Here is a 27,267-nt window from a genome sequence, read left to right as displayed (position 1 = left end):
TTTGTCTTCCAAAAAATCCTTAATGTTTGTTAAGAGTCTTGATGGAATTTCTCAATTATATTTTGTTTGCCATTTCAGCCATTTTGAAATTGGCAAGCAGCTGCATGTGAATTTGGCTTAACTCGCCAAAGTAGTTTTTACCAAAAGGGCTGGGAATATCTCTAAAATGGAGTGCTTTTGTGGCTTCATCCTGCCTCTTGTTTTCTTCCTTTCAAGCTAGATTAAGGCATTCCAAGAGTTTTTTCTGCTGAAACTTCTCGTTTACTTTTTGCTTTTAGCGTAAATTAAACATGAATGGATTTAGACAGCACGTGAGATTGACTCTGTGGCCTTGGTGTGGAGGGTAATGGCCAGTTGCTTTTTTAAAGCGAATTAAATTCATTTGGAGTTTCCCACATCCAAGAAAAGCATGTTATCCTCTGGACTGCTTGATGTAAGTTTTCCCATAAGCCTAGATGTTAATTTCCAAGCCCTTTTTAGATTTTTTATTTTATTTTATTTTTAACAGTTTAAAGTTTCTGTAATCTGATTTTTTTTTTTCAGTTGGAGAAATTTGAAAAATTCTAGTGAATAAATGAGAAGAAAAGCTAAAGGATCGAGCTGAGCTTTTCTTTTCCTTCTTGAAGTTTCCACTGATGTGTAAAGAAGTAGCCTAGCTGGTGGTACCACTGCTTCCATGGTAGCTCTGATCTTCCATAGTCAGTCAGATCTTATGCAAATTCAGCTTCATGCGCATAACATAGTTCAGATGTCAGTGGCTGTGGCTCAGTGAGCGGATGGCAGGCTCTGAGCAACAAGGAAATGTGGTTTTCTCTGCCAGATCTGTATGAAGTTGTGATTGCAGAGGTACAAAAAGCAACTGTATGATGCTGTGGGAGAGAAAAATACATGAAAGACTTAAGTACAAAGATCCCATCTATGACTGAGAGGTTTTTCTGAGTGATAATTCTCTGGAGGAGGGGAGGGTGTTTGTGGGTAGCATCCCTATGTGATCTGTTTTTATATACTTCTTGGCATCCTCTGTTGGAGATGGGATGCAGGGCTGAAGGGCCCTGTACCTGACTCAGTACAGGGTTAACTTCTAATTCTGGTTTGTTCTGTGTTCCACTTCACTGTGTGGCCAAAGATGTTTTTGTTGAAGGTGGAAGGTAGAAGAAGTGTAGGGTGGCTCAGTGGAGAAGCTAAAACCACTGCCTTTGGGTGACTGTGGCTATTAATCTTACCAAACCAGGGCTGGTTTTGTATATGTGGATTGCAGTGATAAGACTAATTAGGCACTATTAAATGCAGTGGAAACCACAGTGGGGATCCCTCAGCCCCTGCTTGGCAGTGTGTGAAACAGGCTACTGCTTGGGCAGTGATGCTGGGGAGGCTGAACCGCAGCTGAGTTTATCTCCCAGCAGGTCTGTGATGGGACAGAGCAATGCTTTAATGGCAGAAAAGGGATGGTATTAACCTATTGCTAATGTAGTGAGAGGCTTCCTCAAGCGTCTGTGTCACTGCACCCGATCCACATGAAGTAAGTGTGTTTTTATTGTGAATTTGAAGAACTGCTTTGAAAACTGGACTGGAGCAGAGGCCAAATCTTCTGCTGTTAGAGCTGAGGGAAGAGCAGGAACCGCTGGACACTGAGCAGCCTCTGCCTTTGTCTGGTGCCACGTAGGAAGTGAAAAAGTACAAGACGGGCCCAAAGTCACCACTACTGCGAACCCCATTTTAATTAGCAGTCATGACCATATCTTACGTGTTTCATCATGTTGCTGGTCTGACTTGGCATGGGGAAGTGATTTCTTCTATTTCGTTGTTTGTTGGGTTTTTTAATACATCCTTTTCTAAACATTGCCAACCTGATCTCCATCCATAGCATGTACACCCACAGCCTCTTGGCAGAGATCTTGTTGGGCGTTTGTTTTGTTTTTAAGGAAGGTTTACAGCATTTGTTTATCTCTGGGATGTCTACTGCCTCGGCAGGGTGACTGGGCTGAGCAGCAGCTTGCTGTCTTTGCAGGAAGACATGGCTGCTCAGAATCTTCCAGGTTTAAAAGCAAACAAAGAAAATCAGCTGCTCCCTTCTTCAGTGTTTTGACTAATTTTAAGGGGTTTGGATAGCTTTGTAGGACTGTGCTTGCAGAGCACCATCAATTCCTGGAACAGGCCAATGTCAGAAGCTGTTGCAGCTGGCCATGGTGGACCTGTGGGGAGGGCAGCCCCCTGGAGTACCAGCACAAGCTCCTATCGGACCATAGGGCACAACTAGGAAAAGATTGGTAATAAAATTATTAAGTTAATCACCAGAGAAATTGCCTTGTGAGTTACATACATCTTCTGGAGAAGAGGAGGTTTATAGATGGGACTTAATTAGCAGATAAAATTTATAAGAGCTCCAGACTCAACACTTGATTAATATATAGATGGGGAATTTGAAACTGAAGACAAAAGACTCTGAAGCGAAGAGCGCCCAGGGGAGGTGAGAAATATGTTGAATTAAAGCTGCAAGAAACTGCATACAGTGAGAAGGCAGTGTTTTGGGAGGCCTAGCAAAACTGCTGACATGGTTGGGTGAACTGTGGTTCTTTTATGTTACTTCATCATCCACTGCAGGTAGCGAGTGAGTTGGCAGGCAAGAAGACTCCAAACTACAGCCGAGACCCCAAAGTGAATATGTGTTTTATTTCATCTGCTGTTACCTTTCTTTGCCTCTCATCCAGACAAAGGAAATAAACTCTCTACTTAGAAGGCTACTGTCATTAATTTATTTGAATTTTTGGGCAGTATGCTAGATCTGCTACCGCAGTTACTTAAGCTGTGCTGCTAGAATCAAAATAGACAGTGTTTTTCCCTTTTTTTTTTTGGCATAGACTTTGGAGAGCATTAGGCAAAAGTATTATGGCATGCTAATGACATTTCCCAGCATTCACTGAGTACAAATGCTTCAAATAATTTGGGAGCCAATTCTATTTCAGAAACTAATCCAACTGTACTCAGCAGCAGAGAAGCCAAAACCATCTGGAACACTAAAGCCACTTCCTTCTATGGGTTTAGCAGATGAATTGAGAAGGGAGTCGATACAAAGAGGTAGCTATTTGCCAGTGTAGTTTTCTGCCACAGAACTTTCTCCCTGGGAAAATGTAATAAACGAAATATCTACTAATGTCCATTTTAAATACTACTGTAATGATAAATAGTGCCTTCGGAAACCTTTGATGCTCAGAGGGTTGGCAGTAATCTGTCATGCTCTGTACCTTTTGCAAGGTTACAGAAGAATCCAGTTACAGGTTTTCATCTGGTCCATTGTTTGGTTTCCCATACGAGATCCCTGTAAAGGCTGGAAGTAGCCTGTTACCTCTTTCAGGTTGGATCTTAAACTGGAGGTTGAACTGTTTGAGGGGTTTTATGCAAAGGCATATGGTCATCCAAAGGTCTGTAGTATTGTGTTCAGTACATTCAAAGCCAGGTCTGGTTTGTTACGCTTGTTTTGTACTTCTTGATTTAGATGCGGAGGTTTGTGTTCCACATAGGAGCACAGCTGCAGGGCTTAGTCAGGCTGCAATGAGCGTCTGTCTCTTCTGGACTGCAACAGCAGAACAGGGGAACTGCACTGTCAGTCCAGAGCATTTTGGGGACTGAAGAAGAGTACTACAGCAATGCAGCCTTATTCTCTGTATAATAAATTCCCTAGACATGAGATGTGCTATGGAGAAGAATAAGCCTGTGGCTTATTTAAACTAAGTCTGCAGGGGTTGAACTGTTGTTGGCAGCACCTGGGGTTGAAAATATATGAAAATAACTTCTTAGTACTGCTTATATCTTTGCTGCCTTATGGTGTGTAACCTGGTTGGGCTTGGGATTGTGGCCCTTGTACATGACAGTTTAAATAGACACAGGCTTTATGCACTGAGCATAAAGTGGCTACTTTACTTCTCATTCTCTTTACTGTCACTTCTCATTCCTTTGCTCCTTTTCTGGCTGTTGCCTCCTGTGGCATCACGCTGGCATCACCATAACCCCAGGGGACACCAACACTGTTTTCTTGGGAGAGCTGGCTCATAACACTGCTGCTGCATCTGTCTAGGAGTTAGCCAGGGCTGAACGCCTAAGCTTCCAAGTGTGCCAGAGCTATTAGAGCCTGGGCATCCCCTGCTTGTGCAGTGTCATGTCCTGAGTGGTACTGCCACCAACTTGCACAGCTGCTCAGCCTGCCTTTGAAACGTACACAAAGCAAAACAGAGACAGCATGGTCTTCTAATGTGGAGTGCCCAGCATTTTAATTACATTAGCTTCTTGAGATCTGGTCTTGTGTGCTACTTAATGCGGGCTGCATCGCAATCCATAGTGTTTTTATATCGGGGAAAGATAATCAGTACCATTGGCGGTTAGCAGTTGGCAGCTAAATGCCTGGCAGTAAAATTTGCTGGTGGAGACATAATTGTTTCCAAATAGCTGTTTCCTGCTTGGAATCAAGTTTCTGAGCTTCAAGTTTGGGGAATCTAAATTCTTTCTGTCACACTGCAGGTTTCCTTAGATCCTGAGAAAAGGGGTGTGGGTAAAACAGCCTGGATGCTTGACTGCAGTTTAAATTATTCCCTTTCTTAAAGAAGATTGTTCTTGGTTTTCAAAATGGTCGGTAAAGGGTGGTGAAGAAAGGATTTGTGTATGTGTCAGAGCTATGGGATAGGATGCTACAGTAATGCCTTGCATCCTGATAGTCATAGTGTGTGTCAGGCTCTCTAAATGGAGATTAGAAAGTATCTTGAGACTTAATGAGGGTAGTGGGAAAGACCAGCAGCAAAGCACCAGTCTTAACAAAAGCCTGGGGGAGTTGCCCTTTATGTTAGGGATAGGCTGGAGAGTGTGGAACTCTGTCTGTGGGCAAGTGAGCAGTTCACAGAGAGTTTGTGGGTCAGTGTTAAAGGGAATGTAGCTATGGGAGACATTACTGTGAGGATCTGTTACAGACTGCCTGATCAAGGAGAACCTGTGAATGAAGCACTCCATAGATAGGAACAGCCTCACACTTACAGCCCCTTGTTCTCATGGGGGACTTCAACCACCCTGATATATGTTGGAAGGACGGTACTGCCCGACACAAGAAATCCAGGAGGTTCCTCAATTGTGTAGAAGACAACTTCCTTCTGCAAGTAACAGAGGAGCCGAGAAGGAGAGGTGCCATGCTTGACCTCGTGCTCACCAACAGGGAAGGGCTCGTTGGAAATGTGATGCTCCAGGGCAGCCTTGGATGAAGTGATCACGAGATGGTTGAATTTGAGATCCTGCAGCAAGCTCAGTGCCCTGGACTTCAAAAGAGCAGACTTTGGCCTCTTCAGGAACCTGCTTAGTAAGGTTCCATGGGATACAGCCCTAGAGGGCAGGGGGGCCTAAGACTGTTGGTTGATATTCAAGGATCACCTGCTACAAGCTTAGGAGTGTTGCATCCCAACCAGAAGGAAGTGCAGCAGGAGGGTCAGGAGACCTCCTTGGATGGATAAGGAGCTCCTGAGGAAAACTCGAAGGAAAAAAGAGACTTATAAAAGGTGGAAGCAAGGACAGGCGGCCTGGGAAGAGTACAGGGATGTTGTCCCAGAAGCTAGGGACCAGCTTAGGAAAGCTAAGGCCCAGTTAGAATTAAACTAAGGATGTTAAGGATAACAGGAAGGGATTCTACAAGTACACAGCAAATAAAAAACAGACTAGGGAGAATGTAGGCCCCCTTAGGAAGCTCTCAGGAGAACTAGGTACACAGGATTTGGAGAAGGCTGAGGTTCTGAATGACTTCTTCGCCTCGGACTTCTTTGCCTCGGTCTTCACTGGCAAAGGCTCTGACCAAACCACCCAAGTCTTGGAAGGCAGACACAGGGACTGTGAGAATGAAGACCTTGGGCCCGCTGTAGGAGAGGATCTGGTTTGAGACCATCTTAAAAATCTGAATATGCACAAGTCCATGGGACCTGATGAAATCCATCCGTGGGTCCTGAAGGAGCTGGCAAATGAAGTTGTGAAGCCGCTGGCCATCATATTTGAGAAATCGTGGCAGTCAGGTAAAGTTCCCGATGACTGGGAAAAGGGAAATATAACCCCCATTTTCAAGAAGGGGAAAATGGATGACCTGGGGAATTACAGACCAGTCAGTCTCACCTCTGTGCCTGGCAAAATCTTGGAGCAGATTCTCCTGGAAGGCATGCTAAGGCACATGAAAATCAACAAGGTGCTTGGTGACAGCCAGCATGGCTTCACTAAGGGGAAATCCTGCCTGACCAATTTGGTGGCCTTCTATGATGGGGCTACAGAACTGATGGACAGGGGTAGAGCAGTTGATGTCATCTACCTGGATTTGTGTAAAGCGTTCGACACTGTCCCACACGACATCCTTGTCTCTGAATTGGAGAGACATCAATTTGATGGATGGACCACTTGGTGGATAAAGAACTGGCTGGATGGCTGCACACAGAGTTGTGGTCAATGGCTCAGTGTCTGGCTGGAGACCAGTAACGAGTGGTGTCCCTTAGGGGTCAGTGTTGGGACCGGTCTTGTTTAACATCTTTGTCGCTGACATGGACAGTGGGATTGAGTGCGCCCCCAGCAAGTTTGCCGATGACACCAAGCTGTGTGGTTCGGTTGATATGCTGGAGGGAAGGAATGCCATCCAGAGGGACCTCAACACGCTTGTGAGCTGGGCTGATGCCAACCTCATGAAGTTTAACCATGCCAAGTGCAAGGTCCTACACCTGGGTGGGAGCAATCCCAGGCACAGCTACAGGTTGGGCAGAGAAGAGATTCAGAGCAGCCCTGCAGAGAAGGACTTGGGGATGTTGGTTGATGAGAAAATGAACATGGGCAGGCAGTGTGCTCTTGCAGCCCAGAAAGCCAACCGTATCCTGGGCTGCATCAAAAGGAGCATGACCAGCAGATCAAAGGAGGTGATCCTGCCCCTCTACTCTGCTCTTGTGAGACCTCACTTGGAGTATTGTGTGCAGTTCTGGTGTCCTCAACATATAAAGGACATGGAACTGTTGGAACAAGTCCAGAGAAGGGCCACAAGGATGATCAGGGGACTGGAGCACCTCCCATATGAACACAGGCTGAGGAAGTTGGGGCTGTTCAGCATGGAGAAGAGAAGGCTGCGTGGAGACCTCATAGCAGCCTTCCAGTGTCTGAAGGGGGGCTATAGGGATACTGGGGAGGGACTCTTCATTAGAGACTATAGTGAGAGGACAAGGGGTAACAGGTTAAATCTTAAACAGGAGAAGTTTAGATTGGATATAAGGAGGAAATTCTTTCCTGTTAGGGTGGTGAGGCACTGGAATAGGTTGCCCAGGGTGGTTGTGAATGCTCCATCCCTGGCAGTGTTCAAGACCAGGTTGGACGAGGCCTTGGGTGATATGATTTAGTGTAAGGTGTCCCTGCCCACGGCAGGGGGGTTGGAACTAGATGATCTTAAGGTCCTTTCCAACCCTAATTATTCTGTGATTCTATTGGGAAAGCTGTCCCTTTTATCAGCAGAGAATGAACCCTCATGAGGCTCAGGAGTGTGGTCTGGGGTGAGTGATTGAGAAGTGGTGAGCATGGGCATGTCTGAAAGTCAGCACAGAAGAGTTGATGACCTGTGGATGTTGATTGGCTGTGGAGTTTATATACTGGGATGAATAGATTTTGCCAGGTTGTCACTCCCATGGGGCTTTCTCTCCTTGTTCAGGGATTCAGGTTGTTGAAATAAAAAACATCTGAGGACTGGCTCCACAGAGGCAATAGTTGCTTCTGCTAACTTACTGAGGTGGGCATCTCTTGGGCAGGTTTTATAGTTATAGTGAGAGCATTCAGTCTCATCAGTGATGGTGTGACCCTACTTGTTATCTTTCAGCATCCCATACAACAGTGAACGCAACAGAGTCCACCTGGTCCCATTGCTAAACAACATATCAGTTCTAAATATCACATGTTAATTATAGTGTTAAAAATCCCAAATCTGCAAAGTATCTACAGTCAAACTCCTCAGAGAGGCTCGGAGGGTAGGCTTTGGAGCGCAGGTCACACCTCCTGCCAGGCCACGTAATGTTCCTGTCTAGTGTGCTAGGGCCTGTGAGGACTGCGTGTTGAGGGCACTAGCTTGGGGCAGAAGGGCTAGCCTGCTGGCTGGCACCTGGAAGCTCTGGCTTCTTAGTACGTGCTTCTGTCCCACCCTTTGGTGACGCCGTGCATGTCTCCAAATGTCGTCAGTTTTCTCCTCCCAGTTGCGTGTGAGCCCTGGGTGCTGCCTGCCCATCCCTCCCTCTGTTCCCACACTGCATCAGCCCTGTGATGCAGCACTGAAGTAATGCAGAATAAACCAATTTAAATCAGGAACTATGAATTTCTCCCCTGAGGAGCCTTTTGACAATGAAGGGATTCACAGCTGACCCAAGAAGAGTTGTGGCAAGTAGCCCTGGGTCTTTTCTGCAGCGTGGCTGAAAGCAGTCAGCGGAGCACATGGAAGTACAGGCAGGAATAAACTTACTTAAAAAACATCAAGGTCAGGTATGCTCAGAAGACCTAATAGCACTGTGTGATAGGCTCTAGAGCCTACAGAACCTCCCCATGCTGCAGAGCGGTGTATGTGGATTCAGGATCTCCATCTAGGACTTGGCAGGGTTATCTATATATACCAGTTCCACATAGGTGAGAAATGGTGTCTAGGAATAGAACAATTCACTACTGTTAATGGGCTGTCTTTTTTGATTATCGCCTATTTAAATATGCATCTGTCATGAATTTATGAGCCCTTATCTTTCTTAGCTCCTGAAATCTGGTCCGATCGCATCATATGGTGACATGGTGGCAATTTTCAGCCGTCCTTTCCCTGCCAGCTGTGCTGGAGAACAAGCAGCTGGTTGTGCCAAGCAGTGCAGCCTCCACCGACCAACCATGGGCTGTGATCAGAGGAGGCTATTCCATTGTAACGCCCTGCAGTGTCCTGTGTGTCGCTGCAGAGGTAAAATTACATAATAGTAGCAAGCTGCAGTGACTCACCACGCTGCTCGTGTGATTTACAGCAGCTCCCCAAACGACGTTTTTGCTCAACATGCCACATAACCCATAATTGCAAACATGTGAATAGACAAAAAGTACATTTTTCCAATTCCATGTTGTTTAGGATCAAGCAATCTGTGATGACTAAAACAGATGAAAATCTCTTTGTATGGATGTATTGTCACCTTTGATCTAATTCTTTTATCTTGCTCTCTCCCTCTCGATAATGTATTTTCTACAAATTCTTTGTTTTACTTTTTTTTTTCCATGCTATCCAAGGATATTTAATTTTTGCCCTATTCCAGTGTCTTTTGCCAAGATTAATAGTCCAGCTGCCTGGAAACTCTGAATTCCTTTGTCTTGAATTCATTCTTGTCGTCTTTGAACAACTATACATCTCTCCTATCTCTGTGTCTGATCCTTCAGAATCATTTTCTACATATTTTAGCCAAACTTTACTCATGGATTCTTCTCTTCTTTCCATCTGTTTGCTGCTTTTCTATCAGCTTGTGTCCTTGCCTGTGGCAGGGGGGTGGGACTAGATGATCTCGAAGATCCCTTCTAACCCAGACTATTCTGTGATTTAGCCAGCACCCTGCTTTCCTCTTCGAAATCCTTCCCCCCCCTCCCTTTTTCTGTAGGTAACCCCATTTCTTGCATAGATCATTTATTAATTGCAAATCAAGAGGTCATCATTTCTGTCTTCCTCTTTTATAGGCAGGATCAGCCTAAGTCACTCCTGAAAAGTACTTCTTCAATGCTTTTTCATATTTTTCCACTCAAGTGGAATTTCACAGCTCCCCATCCATTCAAGTTCAGTGCTGTGATAGGAAAAGCTTTTTGTCTATACAAGGAATGTAGATTAAGGCAATTGAAGCCCACTGCTAATTGTCCTGTCATAAAACTGGAGAATGGGTTATCCCTTCTCCCCTTATGTGCATGAAGGTTGTTATCTTCTGTCAGTCTTTTTCTAGCCCAAATCCCCATATTTCCTTCAATTTTTCCCCATTAGTCACGGTTCTTAAAACTGACACTGCTGTTGCTCCACTGTAGGCAGCCCAATCCGTGTGCTTTTGCCGGGCAGTTGTTGGCTGCTGCCAGGTCTTTGCTCTTAGGAGGATGCTTCATGATGATTTTCAGCTGTGACAGTATTCAGCTGTTCTGAAATGCAGCTTCTGATGTATCAAAGATTCTTTGATTTGAAGATGGTGCATTATGAAGAGGGCTCGTGTGTGGCTAGTAGTGGTAGAGAAAGTACCTTCTTTGGTGTAGGGTGGGAGGCTTTTGCTTTTGAACTTGCTTAGATTTGACTTTCTTGAAAAACCTCTGTAGTTTTAAAATGCTCCACTTATCTGTGAGCATTCAGTGATCTCCCTTAGGAAGTTTGTCAGAAAAATGGGAGGAATGAATCAGTCTGATTTAAACTCAAAAATCCTTTGTTCAGAATGATCTTTTCTAGGTGAAGGAATTCAAAGTTGTACCTGAAAGGTAACCCCGAAAGCAAGCACAGTGTGAAATCTGTGCTAAATTTATGGAAATTGTATTGCCTTTTCTTCAGTAATATAAAAATACTACTTACGTTTTCAAAAAGTCTCTTGACATTTGAAACTCTTCTACTAATGTTTTCCTGCCCTGGTGAAGTGTTTCTCCATGCAATTCAACTTCAAGAGGCCCTTGAGGATTTACTGAAATAAGGGATGTTTTCATACAAGTGTGTTCCCTTTTACTTTTGTATTTCACGGTTCTTTTGTTATGTCAAAGTCTGCTAATCACTGAGACATAAAGGTTGTGGTCACTTGGAAATTGTTATACCAAACTGGTGCTGCTTTTGCTGTATCTGTGAGCATCTGCTATGTACCCATGTATGTATGGAGAGCTGGGGTATCCAAAGGGGTTGTAAATGCCATGGGGCCAAACATCAGTCCTGGTTGCTGTGGATCCAGCAGGTGCCGGTAACTCCCTTGCTTAGGGAAGTTGCTTCAAACCACAGCAAATAAAGCCATCTGTTTTTAAAGAGGTTATTAAAAATATTAGTTATGCTCTTTCTTGTCAAATAAATACGTGAAGAATCCAAAGAGAATTTACAGCAGTGCTTGAGACCTCTTCGGCTTGCCAAATCATAAAAATGGAGGGGAGCAGTACAGAGCAGCATGTGTTTTCTGGGTGCGCATCCCCAACTTTACTAGAAGGAGATAATTCTACTAGTTAAACTTTAAGCAAAAGTAAACATACAAAGTGATTTTTTTTTTCCTTGAGAGAACATGGTAGCTATAACATTGTCTGCAGCAGAATTTTATCTAAAACCTTTATGTAAATTATATTCTTTCATGTCTTGCAAGCTGTTACAGTTTTGTTCATGCCAAAAGAAGAGTAAAGGTAATAAAATATATATATGTGTGTTCTATATGTGTGTGTGATCACAAAGCAGGCACACATCTAGAATGACCTCATAGGGTGATTTTTGTGATGTTGCTTTTCAGAGGGAAGCTGTGGGGCTATGACAATGTTGTTTAATATGTCACTGCTGGTGTTTGGGCTGACCCTCTATAGCCAGTGGATCCGTGCCTCTGTAGGAGCCCATCACCAGCTCCTGGGTATAAGCCTGCCCTGAGCTTCAGGAAGGCAGGGCTGCAGTGTTTGAGCTCTGGATTCTGGGAGAACATCCTCTGCTGGGAAATTCTCTCGATGGGATTTAATAAAAGTATACCAGTGGTTTCCTAGCACTCAGGTATTTCAGTATGCTTCATTGTCTCTATAAATTTATTTGTTCTATTTAAATTTATGATCGCTTTTATCCTTTCAAATTAAAGTGCCAGAAACATGCCAGGCTATTGCTCTGGTCTTAATGTATTTTTCAGTAGAATGCCTTAATGCTCTTCCCTCCCCCCCTGCCTTTTTTTTTCTGCCTTTTTCTTTTCTCTTTTTTTTTTTTTTCGTGGCAAAGGATATTTAGGATGTGCAAATGTGCTTGTGTAGCTGTCCTCATCCAAAAAAGCACTCATGACAAGGCAGTGCTTGTCGAGAACTCTGAGCTTCTCTTCTGAGTCAGTGGTGGCTGGGTGGGCGTGCAGGCCATATGCTCTATCAGAGTCATTTTGAAATGAAATACTTCTCATAAAGAGCCTGTGGTATGTGATCTCTTCTGATTTCAGGCAGGGGACACTGGAATCAGCTTGCAGCAATCTTCCCTTCTGTTGCTGGGACCCTTGTTCTGTGAGCGCTGTGTCCCGGGTACAGCTAGACCAGCTCCAGCTGGGCTGGCCGATGGGTGTCCAGGGGCTGCTCTAAGTTTTCTCACATGCTCCTGTCCCTCTGTGGGATCCTTTTGCTTCTTTTTCAGAGCATGCTGGGCTGTCTTAACTGATGGATCACATTCAGGCCACCAGGGCGGCCCTTCTCTTGGTCTTCAAGAAATATTTGTGCCTTGTGCCAAGGATGTAATAAGGAATGCAGACTGAAAGGATTGTGTGTGTAGATAACCATTGCAAGACAGGCTGGCGTGCTAGAAAACCCTCATGAAGGGCTTAGCAATTATCCAGACCCTTGGCTTGTTTTTGTGAGTTACATGCATACCTTCAGATCTCTTTGAATGTTCAGTTGCATGCAATGTAACTGTGGCTGCTGCTTCCTGTTTTCCAGGAGACGACTTTTCATTGATACAGCAAGAAATATATATGGTTAAAGAATGCAAACATTGCAACATAGTCGCGTATTTTGGGAGCTATCTCAGGTAAATCCCACTTTTTATACCTGCATTTCTGCTCGTTCTTTCCTTAAACAATGCAGTGTCTGGTTTAGTGCTTACATCCTCTCTCAGTGTTCTTTTCAAGGTTGAATTTCCTTCAGTTTCCAGTTGACTTAAAAAATAAACTGACTAATACTTTGTTTTCTCTGCTGGCCAAAAGGGTGGAATATTTTTATCACTAGGAACAGAAAAAACCTCTTCCCCTAGAGATTCTTGCAACATATCCAGTCCCACTCACTTGTGGGGCAGATTTTAAACGTTTATCGGCTCTAATATGAAAGTAGCTCATCATTTATCTAGAGCAGACTTGATTTTAGATATTTTATTTAATGGTAGTCTTGTGTGCTGTAGAAGTACAGCCAGTGAGTTGTAAGAGCAAAACACTATATCTGAGCCACTGGTAATAACAGTTTTCAAAGCTCTGGTGTAACAGATGCGACGTACTGAGAAGCAGAAACAAGGCAATGCCAGCTGGCTGCATCTTCAAGTGCACATTAAATGTTATACAGAAAGTTGGGGAATATTTTCCATTTCTGTTGAACTCTGCCATTTATCAATTAGCTCTGTGGGAATATGTATCACCACCTTGCCTGCTTGGTCTTCTTCGACAAGGCTTCATCTTTAGAATTCTTGGAGGGACTGCATTTTTTAAATGATCTGTGCAGCCCTAATGGACTTCAGCTCACACAAAATGGCTAAATTTCTAAATCCCCAGTACCCCTTTTGGAAGCCATGAAGAGGGTATTTTAGTTTAGTAAGGTGATTGCAATTTAAGATTGAAACTGTGAGTTTAGCATGTTATCTAATGTAATACTGCTGATAGCAGAGAAACCTCAGGTGTTTCTTCTGCATGTTCCTTATTGCAGTTAGGAGGTCAGAGTTAAAGCAGCACTTTTTAGGTCTGATAATGTTTAAAGAGTTCTCAGTGACTTTGGCATAAAATTTTCATTTTGATAGGTGAGAATTTATATAGACATTATTAATAACATGTAAAATGTGTAACTGCGTCAGAATGTGTATTTTTAACAAGAGTGATCAAGACCAATAGAAAAGAATGTAAATAATCGTTATTAACTCTGTTCTATATACAGATGAATCAGCTTCTGATGCCTGTGTTTTAACTTTCTTTTGATAGCCGTGAGAAGCTGTGGATATGCATGGAATACTGTGGTGGGGGATCCCTCCAAGATATTTATCATGGTACTTTGAAACTTATTTTAACATTTCTTTGGAAGCTTTCTGAAAAAAAAAAAATGAATAATAAGCAAACTGACGGGGAACGTTTGATACTGGCCAGGCACTGCACATGTTTTTTAGGGCACAAAGGGTGTTTTTTAGCTACAGTCAACAGATTTTGTTGAGAGCACTTTTCATAGAATCATAGAATACCAGGTTGGAAGGGACCTCAGGGATCATCTGGTCCAACCTTTCTAGGCAACCTACACTTGGTGGCTCAGCACCCTGTCCAGCTGAATCTTAACAGTGTCCAGTGTTGGGGGGTCCACCCCTTCCCTGGCGGGATTATTCCAATGGCTGATTTTTCTCGTTGTGAATAATTTTCCTGTAGTGTCCAACTTTTCAAGTATGATGACCACCATTTTTTACTAATACCCTGTCTTTCTAGGACAGGACATACTTTATTTTTTAATCCTCACATTGTTTTTCTTCACAATGCTTAGGGGACTGACCCAAAGAGCTTGAGTTATTCCCGTGAGGTCTTCACTAACTGTAGTTGCTGCACACTGAGAGCTCGCTTGTATCTTTGCTTCTCTCAGCACGTTTCTGAATGCTGTGTGCAGAAGCAGGTTATCCGCTTTCTGAAGGGGTGGAAAAAAGACCTCTAAATAAGTTAACAACCAGAAATTGTGCTAATTGGATATGGAGATGGTGCGTGCTGCAGGGAAGCAGTTTTCACTGGGAAATGTCAGAATTTGATCTTTAAAGGGTAAAAATTACTCTTATTCCTGTTCCTGTGCAAATACCATACCACCCTCTTCTTAATATTTTCCCCTCTGAGGTTTCATCTGGAGTTGTTGATTCTGTAGGAGGATTTATTGGATTTGTTGGAAAAGCAGTCTGGGGGCTTGCTCGGCCTTTAGATGGTAACATGGAGTTTTTTAATACAACAACTCTTTCTGCTTCATTTTTCAGCCTGTTAGTGCAAATAGCTTTAGAACAGTTCAAAGTCACACAGGCCCCTAGTATAGAATATTGCCATTTCTAATCTTAAAACATTAGCATAAATCATTTCTTTTGTTATTTACGTTTCTCAGAATATAGGCTATTACATTACTATGCAGTCACTTGTAAAATGGTAATTAGATTTCTGTGATAAGTTTTCTTATCGCTGTGGGTATTGTCTTCTGTTTCTGTGCTGTTTTGTTTGGGGTTTGTTTGTTTGGGTTTGTTTGGGTTTTTTGGTGGTTTGGGGTTGGGTTTTCTTTTCAGAAAGCCTTTCTGTAACACAAGCAAACAAAACCTCTTTTGAGCTCAATGTAAAAAACTGTTCATGCAAATTCAGCGTTTCACTTTTGCATGGCGATTCCGCTCTTTGGCTGCCTCACAGTGTTATTTATGCATCGTATATTGGAGACTCACACAATTTTTTTAAACTTTGTTTTCAGTCACAGGACCTCTGTCAGAGCTACAAATTGCATATGTATGCAGAGAAACCTTACAGGTACTGTACTTCTGCAGGTATATCATAAAGTTGTTTGTTCCGTGTATAAAATGTACATAAAGAACATGGGTTCAGAAGGTGCTGCAGTACCATCACTTGCATTCGTAAGCATTTGGAATCTGTGAAACCAGTCACAGAATCACAGGATCCCAAGGGTTGGAAAGGACCTCAAAAGATCATCTACTCTAACCCAATCACCCAGGATTAATCTGTTAGTTTCCATATTGTAAATAAAAATTAGCAAAAAAATCCAGTAATGAAATACAAATATTTGCGTAAAATCGTTGTCGGAGAAGTGCTGCTTCTGCTCTGTAATTTGCAGAGGGGTTTACAGAAGAGTAAATGTCTGTGTGGATCCTGCTGCAGGACCAAAATACTGAATCTCAGTCCTGCTGTGGTTTCTTGAGTGAGCCTGTTGGTTTCAGGGAATGGTGGAAAACATCTGTACAGGTTGTGATCACAGCGTTGTGTGGGCTGGTTTCATCTGTTGTTTTCATGCAGTGGTTCAGTGCAGCAGTTGTTAGGACAAATTTTTGAATTTCATTGCAGAAAACAGCTAACGCCAAGTAAGCAGGGGTAAGTGGCTGAGTAATGGAGGGAAAAGAAAGAGGGATGGGGGAAGGCATATTTTAAACTGCCCATTTGATCTGTGGCAATAAATTCTAATAATTTGTAGAGGAAAAATACTGCAGCCAGATGACTACAACTCTCTTTCATATTGTAACTGCCAATGACCGTAGAACTGCAAGATAAGACAATGCAGGCAGATTGTTTCTTAAAGGAACTTTTCTTTCTCTGCTCTGTGTATCCCCAGATAATTACGTGAGAGAATCACAGGGATGCACACCTTTCCCTGCAGGGGTAGCTGAACTGGTCACTGCCAGAGGCAGGGGTGTAGATCTATGAACTAATCTGCTTGGCAGTTCTGTTCCTGATCTCTTCTTACGGCAGGAACTTGTACTGCTGGAAGGGCAGCTTAAAGCCTAAACACCTGCTTGTTGAAACCTTCAGGACTTCAAAAATATGGTTAACTTTAGTAAAGGTGATGTAATCGCAGGATTGTTTTGAAAATACACACATATATGTGTATATACGTAAAATGTTATATCATGGCTGGTTTCAACAAGTTTTCACAAAAATTGGCTGGAGCTGAGAGAGATGAGAACAGAATCCAGCATACCTCTTATGCAAATTTCAAATTTCTCCACTTTAAAATAAAATACATTGATTAATTGAAATTTATTGAATGGGACTGGCTCTGTAGTGTGTTAACAGATGGAGATCTGACATTCTGTGTCTCTTTTATTTCCAGGGTCTTGCTTATTTGCATGTGAAGGGCAAAATGCACAGAGATATAAAGGTAACCTGGAACTTCGAGAAACTTACCTAAAACTTTGTAGTGCAGAAAAATATTCCGGATAAAAAATGTTAATTTTCTGTTTATGATGTTTTAGGGTGCAAATATTCTACTAACAGACCATGGAGATGTCAAGTTGGGTAAGTTGCCTGAATGTCATAAGACAGTACCATCTTTAATTTAGCAAGTTGCCTTTTGCCATTCCATTAAGACAAAAAAATGACCAGAATGTAGAGACTGTGCCACCCAAGAAGAATATTGAGGATTTTTAGGCTTTATTTTATGTTGAACAGCAAAATGCACAGTAAAGATTAAGCTTGCTACAAATGATAAAACAGAATACAGCAGATCTCCTGTACTGTTGCAGTGAATTTTATTCGATACTGTTCTCAATGTCATGAACCTTCTGGTGTTACACTGTAGGATGTTCTTGTTCTTACTTATGGCAATAGTTGACAATAGGAAGTGTCCATGGGCTTGTGTACATATGACATGAGAAATTTTGCATTTTATCAAGAAGTTACAGATGATTTATTTTTTCAGCCATCAAGCCTTGAAGCCTCCCAGGTTTCCCTGGAATTTGCCAGGTTGGGGTTACCTGGTTATCCACATTTGTTCCTCGCTAGAATGACAGTTCTCCCTCAGAGCCTCCAGGGTTCCACTGTGTGAGACGATGTCTCCTGAGCCTGGCAACCTTTGGAAAAGTGTGGGGTCTGATCCTGGCTATGCCTTCTGCCTGGTGTATGACATTGGGCATTTGCATGCAGGTGAAGAGGAAACTCTTCTTCTTTGCAAGCACTCTGAAGTCTGCAGATGAAAACTCAGAAACGGTCTGTATTACTGGCTTCCTCCAGTGATACTCTGCAGTTAGTTGAGTACAAACAGGCTGAATCTCATAGAATTATAGAATGGTTTGGGTTGGAAGATATCCAGTTCCAGCCCTGCTGCCACAGACAGGGACGCCTTCCACTAGACAAGATTGCTCAAAGCCCCTTCCAACCTGGCCTTGAACACTGCCAGGGATGGGGCAGCCACAGCTTCAACCTGAGTGCACTGCCTTCAAAACCCATCTGCTTGTCTGATGGCTCACTTCACAGAAGTCTGCATGTAGTTAGGGCTCTGCAGGAAGTAGGGAGCAGACATCCTGGGGGAAGGAATGGGATACTCATCATCTCACTGTGTCCAGCATTGGAATCAGGACAGTTGTGCATTAGCTGCATTGCTGCTTTTCAGAAAAGCTGTGTGGTTCAACACATTTACTCCGCTGTGGTGAGCCAGGAATGCAGTGCTAGGAAAGTATTGCTTTTGAACAAAGAGGGAAGGGGCGGGGGGGGAACCACAGAAAACCCCAAGTAGTAAAAATGTAAAACCTTGAAATGGCTAAGAAATTCCACTAACTTGGGTTGTGCATTGATACCTTCCTTTTGCCTGCTAAGCTAGTTAGGTTTGCCCAGAATTATGTTCCAGCTATTGTACTACAAATGCAATCAAACCAAAAAGGACTTAAATGATTTTTGGCTCTGCAAGACCACCTTATTTTCTGCAGTTCTGAGAGCAAGGGATTATTGTCCCCTAGACATGTCTCCAGAAATGAGAACAGCTGTCCCCCTGCTGTTCCATAAGTACACAGAAATAGTACCATTTCCAAAGCATGATGCTATTTTTCCTCTTGAATATTAAATTGAATTGTCCACTAAATTTTGTGAGGTTGCTTGGTTTCTGTATTGTGAGATGGAAAAATATCTAAGAGCAGAACAGGATCACAAGTGATCTGTACGTGGAAACCAAACTTTTCAATTTAAAGTCATGTCAGTAAAAAAATTAACTGATCTCATTGTTAATCTTTAACTATTGAAGCTTAGAGAATTTATGATTCGGATGAAAAACATTATTGCTCTTTCTTCCTAGAGTAGAATTGGGATCTTACAGTGAGATTTCTAAGTCTATCATCATTTTCTTTTCCAGCTGACTTTGGTGTAGCAGCAAAAATAACAGCCACCATTGCAAAGAGGAAATCGTTTATTGGTACCCCTTACTGGTAATAAACTACTTGATCGCTATGATTGTATGCAAAGCTAAGTCTGTACTTACACCAAGAATTCTAAAATACGCACAGTGAAGTTTACACACATTTTTAAATATATTTATAGCAATTGCATAAATTTCCTTTCTTCCAAGTAAAATGCCCAAAGGGTAAAAATCTGGGAAGATTAGAGCTGATTAGAGCTGTTTGATGCTGTACACAAGCTACGTGATATTTGAGGCAGAATGACTGTTTCTCACAGGTTTATTAATGCAGAACATTCTCCCCTTTGTCTGGATACTGAATGGTCATTTAGTTTCTCAGTAACTTCTTACACTTTTAGTGAATAAACTAAACAATGTCTTTTTGATTTCTGTGCAGAAAGAATTGTGAAGAAAAACAGATTTTAAACTATCTTTTAATCATCTCTACTGATCAATGTCTGTACAAGACAGCGCTTAATATGCAAATACATCATTTTAAATCTTGAGCTGGATTATATATGCAAATTTAACTGCTATTGGTTTCTGGCATTACTGTGATTCAGTTAAGATGCCTAGGGCAGTATTTTTGGTATAGACTTGAACATGCATGTACAGCTTAATCCAGACAATGGCTTTTAATTGTTTGATGACCTCCTTATCCTGTTGGCAAAGGAGGACTGAGGGCAGGAAGATTATCTGCTCATTAAAGCATTTCACCAGGAATTATGAGACTGGTTCTATTCCTAGAGTTGCTGTCCAGCCAATGACCTCGAGCAAAACACATCCCCTCTGTGTGCTCCACTCCCCTAATGCTGGGTGAGGGGAGGGGATGTCAGGCTTTTCCCAGATTTATAATCTTTGTGGGGTTTCTGCTCAAGGGGTATGTGACAGTGCTTTGTGCCTCCTGCATGCAGACTGTGACCTCAGTGAATGATGCCTTTGCTTTTAAAGGATGGCCCCAGAAGTTGCAGCAGTGGAAAAGAATGGTGGATACAACCAGCTCTGCGATATCTGGGCAGTTGGCATAACAGCGATTGAACTTGCAGAGCTTCAGCCGCCCATGTTTGATCTTCACCCGATGAGGTCTGCTGGCTGGGGAACTTGCTCATCTCCAGGACCCTCTTCAGTCCCAGCTGGGACTATTAAAATACAGTGTAACCATCTCTGTAGCTCAAACCTAGAAACTAATGCTAGGATTCCTTCATCAAGCATTTACTTCCTCTGTGAGCTGTGTCTGTCTTTAGGGCATTAATCTAAAGCTAAAGACTTAAATTTTGAATTGAAATGATAACCAAAATTTTTAGGTGTAAAAAAAAAAACAAACAAAACAAACAAACAAAAAACAAACAAAAAACCCCACAACCAAAAACAAACCAACCAAACAAAAAAAACACTTTGTAGTTATATCATCAATCTGATTAAGAGCTATCTAGTGATAGTAAATCACTAGAGAAGCTGTAGCCTTATGTTTAACAGGATTATGCATGGTGCTAAAAAGATTTTATTTAATGATAATTCAGCAGCTTTACTGTGTCTGTCTTCTATAATCCAGTTTCACCAATACGGTTTTTACTCTATTAATTTAAAGTGTTTGGAAATTGGAATGAAATTAATTTTTTACCATATAATAACATTATTCCTCCTTTAGGGCTTTGTTTTTAATGTCGAAAAGTAATTTTCAACCACCAAAACTAAAGGAAAAAGCAAAATGGTAAGTCAAACCCTTTCCTTTGTTCAATATTTTGTAGATAATGTGAAAAAACTTTATCATTATTGAAAAAGGGAGGCAGTGAAAAATAGTGTGTGCTAGTTTTAAACTCGGGTACCTGAGAGCTGATTTCACTTACAGGAAGTTTCACTGAGCAACAATTAGGTGTTGTTTATAGGTGTTTGAAAGCAAACAGGAGGTTAAGTTCCAGCAACAGACATTTTATTGCACTTCAGAAAACCAGCAGTATGGGGCAGGATAGCCCTCCCTATGCAATTGATCCCTGCCAGTGATCCAGAAAGAAATGAAATCTTGCTTCTTCAGTCCTCTTTGTATGTTCTAGAAAGAAAAATTATTTTTAACCTTGTATCCAGGCATTTGCTGCTGTCAGTAGATAGGCAGTTGTTTAATCCTTTCATGATTTCTTTAACCTGTGATGCCTTCATAGTGCCTGCAGGATTTTGTACCACACATACATTTTATTTACGAGACTCAAAACAATTCTGGTATGCAGGATTTTTTGCTCATGATGCAGCTGTACAATCTTTTTACTTTGAGGTGTTTGGATGGCAGATAGGTACTAGAGGGAGGGAGAAAACTCTCCTAAGAGCATGTTTCCTGGGTTGAAACTGCTTAGGGTAACCCCAGCCAATGCGCTTTACTTCTCAGATGCTAAGGCTAGAGGAGGAAATGTAACATGATTTGAAATCAGGCAGACTTGCGCTAATACTGTTCTCAGAGAGGCATATTAACGGAAAATCAGTTGCAAGAGAAGAGCTTGGAAAATTTTGGTCCAGTCATAACATCAAGTCATAATTCAGATCTGACAAGAAGTGATACGACAAAGTCTCCTAAGTTGTTCTGGAAATAGCAATACAGCATTTTGAAGAGTAAGTTGAGTCTCTGCCTAGAACTTGGTATTTCATTTTGCTACCTGTAGCCAAGAACAGTGAAATTTGTAGACTAGATCTTTAGGGTTTACTGCGTACATAAATCACAATTCTCATTTCTGATCTCTAGTCTGTAATAATTGGAACTGGAAAAAGTTGAAATAGCAGCATATGTGTGGTTTATTTTCTGTACCAAAACCTTTTCTTTGCAAGTTTTATGAATCGAATGTTTTTTTCCCTGTTTTCTTACCTTGGGAATGTAATTATTCAAACCTGAGATGAGGTACCTGGACAACATTCAAATTTAGCACACCCTTTTGTAATCTGTTGAGTGTGTTAAAATCAAAACTATCTTCTTGAGAAACAAAACGTAAACCCTCATTTTTCTTTAAGGTCATCAACATTCCATAATTTTGTCAAGATAGCACTTACAAAAAATCCAAAGAAGAGACCGACAGCAGACAGACTTCTTTCTGTAAGTGTCTTGGAACATTTAGTGACAGCATTAAGAGATCTCTTGCTTCAAAGTGAGCAGCAGATCAAAAGGAAACCCAACTGGAACAATTTTCTTTCTCTGATCTTACAACACGGGTGGTGAAGTCCAAAGGAAGGAGATACTAGTCAACTGTAGGGAGATTTTGTTCATTATCAGTATTTTTATACAATTTTTGTTAGGGAAAGTTGCAGAAATTTGCTTAGGATTCTGTCTTCAGCCTTTCTGCAAGTGGGTGTCTCAGCCTCTTCAGTACAGCTACATAGACCCTTCCTGTCACCCAGTCAGAGAATGGATGGATTTAGCAGTTCTTCATGTATCTATTTCGGTCTTCCTAAACTCAGGTGAAATACTCATGGAAAAAATAAAGTTAAGGTGCAATTGTTTGTCTGAGTTTGATTTCCAGTATATAAGTGGCCAGAAGTGTGGCATTTCCATGCTTATGGAGAGGTTTGAAACCCTAGCCATTGAGGAGTTGCTAAAGAAATACTCAAGCCCCAGGCAAGCAGACAAAATTCAGTATCATTCTGTACTGGATGTTTATTAATAAAAGCTACATATCAGTTGCATATTATAACTTGTCCTTTTCTGCGGTTCCAGCATAGCTTTGTAGGGCAGCCTGGTCTTTCAAGATCTTTAGCAGTTGAGCTGTTGGACAAAGTTAATAACCCTGACAACCATACACACTACAGCGAAGCTGATGATGATGATTTTGAGGTGAGTGAGAACGTCTTTTGTTTTCTGTTTTTAGGTGAAACTATGGTTTAAATACCCTGCTTTGCTTTGGGAATGTAAGATTGCAGCTTGACAGGGGCACAGCCTCAACAGTTTGAGAGCTCCATTTTTAGAGTTACCATGCAGGAGAAGCAAGGGCATATTGCTACAGCACTTGTCATGCTTATGCTTTGGGTGTATAGAAAGATCATGTGCAGGGATAAGACGAAGGTGGTGCATGTTACAGTGCGCGACTGCAATGGCTTTCCTCTTGTTAGTTTGATTGTTAATTAAGAACCAACATAAAGCCATGCAACTTTTCTCAGCTTTTCCATTTCTAACCCTTGCAGCCTCATTCCGTCATCCGCCATACAATTCGTTCTACGAACAGGAACATTAGAGCAGAAAGAACGGCATCAGAGATAAACTGTAAGTTCTTGATGGGCTTTACCCATTTTGTTTTGCTGGTTTGCTTCTACCAATGAAGGATGTCGGTGTCATTCTTGTGTTGTGTACTCTGGAAAGTCTCTTCTGTAGCTGGAACTTTTGAGGAACAAAACCAGAAGAAACAGCACATACACATCAATCTTCAATAATATTTGTCTGAAACCAGAATTCATTACATCTCACTGCTGCATTGTAATGTTTATGTGGACATCTGCATGACCAGCAGAGCGTTTCAGCTCTGTGATCTCTGTCAGACCATGCAGCCTTACTTAAAAGAGCAAAACCACTAATAACATGCAGACATCAAAAAATGAGAGTGAGTTGATAATTAGGAGGGCATCTTTTCATGTGTACATTGGGTGTCATCACGTAATGAGAAAATACAGGAAAATGTAGCATTTTGTGTTTCTGTATTGTTGTCTGTCTGCACAATGGCTAAACAGAAGGAGGATAGGTTTAGATCAGATACTAGGAAAAGGTTCTTCGCTATGAGAGTGGTGAGACACTGGAAGAGGTTGCCCAGAGAAGCTGTGGCTGCCCCATCCCTGGACCTGTTCAAAGTCAGGTTGGACAGGGCTTTGAGCAACCTGGTCTAGTGGAAGGTGTCCCTACCAGTGGCAAAGGGGGTGGAACTAGGTGATCTTTTAAGCTCCTTTCCAACCCAAACCATTCTAGGATTGTTTTGAGTTCATAAGTGAAACCTTTCCTTGACCTTGATGGAGCCCTTGTGGTTGCAATAGCTGTCCTGACTAGGGTGCATGTTAACAGAATGCATTTTCTTTTAATACAACCTTTTTTTAATAACAAAATACTACTCAGTTGTATCAAAGTTGACATTTTGAGGGTAGGAACAATCCTTTTCCAGGTTTGGACTAATGTTTTTTGTAATGTCATTGCTGCCTGCTCCTTTGCATCACATACATCACACTTTTAAGAAGCTTGCTGTTAAAAAGTCTCACATTCATTAAAAGTAGCATGTGGTAAACATACTTAGGTTCCGGTGTGCTTTCACATAATGACTTGGTATTTACTTTTGGTCTGTTTCTTTCTTGTGGGTTTCATATTTGCAAATTTAAGCATTTAGACAGTAAGGCTGATACTTAAGTGATGGTCATATTTTACAGGCTAATTAAGTGTTGTGCACATAGTATTTAGATCTGTTACAATATGCATTTCACAGTAGTAAGCATTGAAAGGGCATTGGTATAATTAATGTTGTGTACATTAAATTTGAAAATGCAATGTTTTGTAGTTGATAAGCTGCAGTTTGAGCCCCCTCTACGGAAAGAAACAGAAGCTCGGGATGAAATGGTAAGGGCAGGTTTGGTTTTTTCTTCATTTATTAAAATCATAGTATCTTTGTTGTTTTGTGGCTCTAAGTAATATATGTCTGAAATATTAAGCAATGAGAAGACCACTCTTGGTCCCCAGACAATTTTTAAGAAAATGAATTGCCCTCCGTGCTTTTACTGTTATGCTTAAATGAGAAAACCAATATGTGCCAATTAATTTGATTATGTGAAGAGGCTGTTCTGCATTTGAGTCCCTGATCTTCCTATCATCAGAGTTTATTTGCTGCTTGTTTCTTGGAAGGCCACCAGATCACATGCAGCCAGTTCTGCCCCCTGTGAGCTGCTGCTGTTTGTTCCAGCCCTCAGCAGTTTACTGTAGAGCAGCTAATTAATGTTCTTTGGGATTACTGTGTGCCTGTGTACACAAGGCTCCATTTTTCAGTAAGTGTTGTCAACAGCAACAGCTGCCATTAATTTGGATTTGGAGACATTAGTGCTCAGCACTCCAGAAAAATCCCATTCCTGTTTTTCACAGCTGTATTCCAGTTCACCAGGTAGGTGATGTTGATGGCTGCAGTATGTTCTCTTGCTGGAATAGTGTCTTGGAGCTGCCTTGCCTGGAAAATCGTTACTGAGTTTTCACCATAAATTTTTGCTTTTGTGTTACTTATTGCCACTTGATACCCGTGTTACATCATGTGCAAGTGCTGCTTTTAAATCTGAGTCTAAGAAGATGATAGCTTTTCAATAGTTGCTTTATAATTAGATTGTAAAGTATCAGTTCACTTTGGAATTTTATTTTACTACTTATGGGTCATTCTGCAGGGCTCTTCATGTGCTGTGGTAAAGTACTTCATTTTGACAAGGGAAAAAATGACAATTTGTTCATCTTCAGGTTGTGGCAGCTGGCACTGACTTTGCTTCACACTGGAATCCTTTTGTTGATGGAAGCAGCAAGTAAGTACAGTTTAAAATGTCTTTTATTTCTGTGACTTAATATGAAAATGCACTCTGAAACAGAAATGGAGCTACGGTGGAAAAATCAAGCCTTAAGCCCTAATGCACTTAAAGTCAAAGGAAATTTTACCCAGTATGCAATCCTTCTGCAGTTGGTTCGTTGTTCTCTTGGGGAATGGGTTTTAGTCTCTTTTAGCCACAAACAGTAGTTTGTTTAAAGTTTGTTGTAGCCCTCCCCAGTTCTAGATGGAAAGTGAAGTATAAATGTATGGCCAGCACACTGAAATAATACAGCCAAAGACATTTTTCTGACACAAAGCTGGTAACCTTGCAAGGGCTGAGTTCAGGATCCTGCTCTGGCCTTGCACTTCTGAGCTGCAGCTGCAGTTGTGACATCCTGTGGCAAAGCACGTTTGCAGCCCTGAAGCTGGGTCCTTGCAGGAAAAGGAAGGAGAAACCAGTTCAAGTTTGGTGGCATGACTGCTCCTGCTGTGGGGTCTGATATAATACAGTCGTACAGTGTTCTGGGGTGAAATGTTTTAGGTAAACATATGCTATAACTGCTTTCCCCTGGGATAAAGCAGGCCTGAAGTAAGGAAGCACATCTCTGTCCAAGTTAGGACTGAAATTATTAGGTATGTGGCTTTCTTTTGCTTCAAAATACTGGATTCTGCCTTTAATTCTGTCTTTGAATTCACAGTGAAGAATATGAAAGTTCAGTAATACTGACTGATGCACATATGTAGGGAAAGACAGTATTTCAGTTGAAATAATTGCTGTTTCCTATCTTTATTTGGAACTGAGTAGCAGACAGTGAATTTCTTTGGCTTTTTGCAGATACAGGCTTGCATAAGTTGTCAGCTGATATTACAGCCCCCTGGAAATCTGTCCGTGTCATGGAGATTGCCAGTGTTTGGGTCTTTTTAAGTCCAGCCTGTTTTTTTTGTTCTCACTCTCACTGTAGTAAAAGTTCGGAGTAGCTTTCTAGGCCCTTTCTCCCTCTCCAGTAAATGACAGCGACTGCTTTTCTTCCCCTCTTGGTTTGTTTGTGTGACCCTGATGAGCTGCAGATTAAAAGCCTGTCTCGTGAGTGCTGGCTTTTGTGAAGACAGCTGGAATCTCTGGGGCCGAGGAGCAGGGAGGGAGGGAAGTGCCTCCCAGCAACGTGACTTACTGATCTGATTCCGTTTCTGTGGTGTTATTAAAATTGTCTGTAACAGGCTGTATTAAAAGCAGAATGAATGTGGCTGTAGCGAACGTTGCTAGGGTCATAAATAAGTAGATATATACAGATATAGTATTTGAAAGGAGGAGAGGCATAAAGTTTCTGGATGGTGAATATGTGCTGCTTGCTTGGAAACTGCTTCCAGTTTGAAAACATAAACAGGAAATGCATAGCTCCTCTGTCCCAGCAATTCTGAGTAATGCCAGGGATGCACAGAGAGGATGTGTGCTGGGAGGGTCCCTGCTTTTCATGTCCTTTATCAGAATGAATGGTGATCAATATCTCTGGAATTACTGGTCTGGAATTGGGGGGGGTACCAGCAGATCTACCTGATGGTATTCTCATCCTTATTGTAGCATTTTAAAAATACTTTTAAATAATTTTTCTTTGTATTATGGAGGTGGTTTTGTGGATGGTTGTTTTTTTTCTCTCAAGATTTTTAATAGTTCCTGTTGGCAACTGTCTGCTGCTTTCCCTTTAGAAGTAACCTGCAGGGAAATTTTACATTAATCCAAGTTTGGCTGGGTTCATTTATGTATAATACACTTTTGTTTTCCTGCTTGTTACCCCTGTGGTCATCCCTCAGTGGGTGATGTGGTGCATTGCAGAGCATGGAAGGATGTGTGAGTTGGCAGGTGTGGGGGTGTCTGCTCTGCATGCAGGGACTTGGACTGTACCAGGCAGCTGCAGCATGCACCAGCCTGTCCCTGGTCAAACACTGAGACAGCCAGCTTCTGAACTGGCTCTTCCAC

General features: G+C 41.9%; 1 protein-coding gene across 4 annotated transcripts in view; it reads left to right on the top strand.

Moving 5' to 3' along the window:
* Nucleotides 1–27,267, top strand: part of MAP4K5 (mitogen-activated protein kinase kinase kinase kinase 5) — a 70,214-nt gene that overhangs the window by 24,104 nt on the left and 18,843 nt on the right. For all 4 annotated transcript variants that reach the window (XM_061462499.1, XM_061462497.1, XM_061462500.1 and 1 more), the window contains 13 exons: nucleotides 12,640–12,730; nucleotides 13,881–13,945; nucleotides 15,370–15,425; nucleotides 16,738–16,785; nucleotides 16,880–16,922; nucleotides 18,748–18,820; nucleotides 19,741–19,872; nucleotides 20,438–20,500; nucleotides 21,781–21,862; nucleotides 22,481–22,597; nucleotides 22,945–23,023; nucleotides 24,294–24,352; nucleotides 25,229–25,290. In XM_061462499.1, coding sequence (XP_061318483.1) covers nucleotides 12,640–12,730; nucleotides 13,881–13,945; nucleotides 15,370–15,425; nucleotides 16,738–16,785; nucleotides 16,880–16,922; nucleotides 18,748–18,820; nucleotides 19,741–19,872; nucleotides 20,438–20,500; nucleotides 21,781–21,862; nucleotides 22,481–22,597; nucleotides 22,945–23,023; nucleotides 24,294–24,352; nucleotides 25,229–25,290 — 970 coding nt within the window. The remainder of the gene's footprint in view (nucleotides 1–12,639; nucleotides 12,731–13,880; nucleotides 13,946–15,369; nucleotides 15,426–16,737; nucleotides 16,786–16,879; nucleotides 16,923–18,747; nucleotides 18,821–19,740; nucleotides 19,873–20,437; nucleotides 20,501–21,780; nucleotides 21,863–22,480; nucleotides 22,598–22,944; nucleotides 23,024–24,293; nucleotides 24,353–25,228; nucleotides 25,291–27,267) is intronic.

This window comes from Pezoporus flaviventris, unplaced genomic scaffold, assembly GCF_033815535.1.
Source record: "Pezoporus flaviventris isolate CSIRO_AGI_PZ_B2104156 unplaced genomic scaffold, CSIRO_AGI_Pfla_v1 ptg000035l, whole genome shotgun sequence".
NCBI classification, from domain to species: domain Eukaryota; kingdom Metazoa; phylum Chordata; class Aves; order Psittaciformes; family Psittacidae; genus Pezoporus; species Pezoporus flaviventris.
Note: the sequence above shows the minus strand (reverse complement) of the source record. Positions and strands in the feature narration are given on the sequence as shown.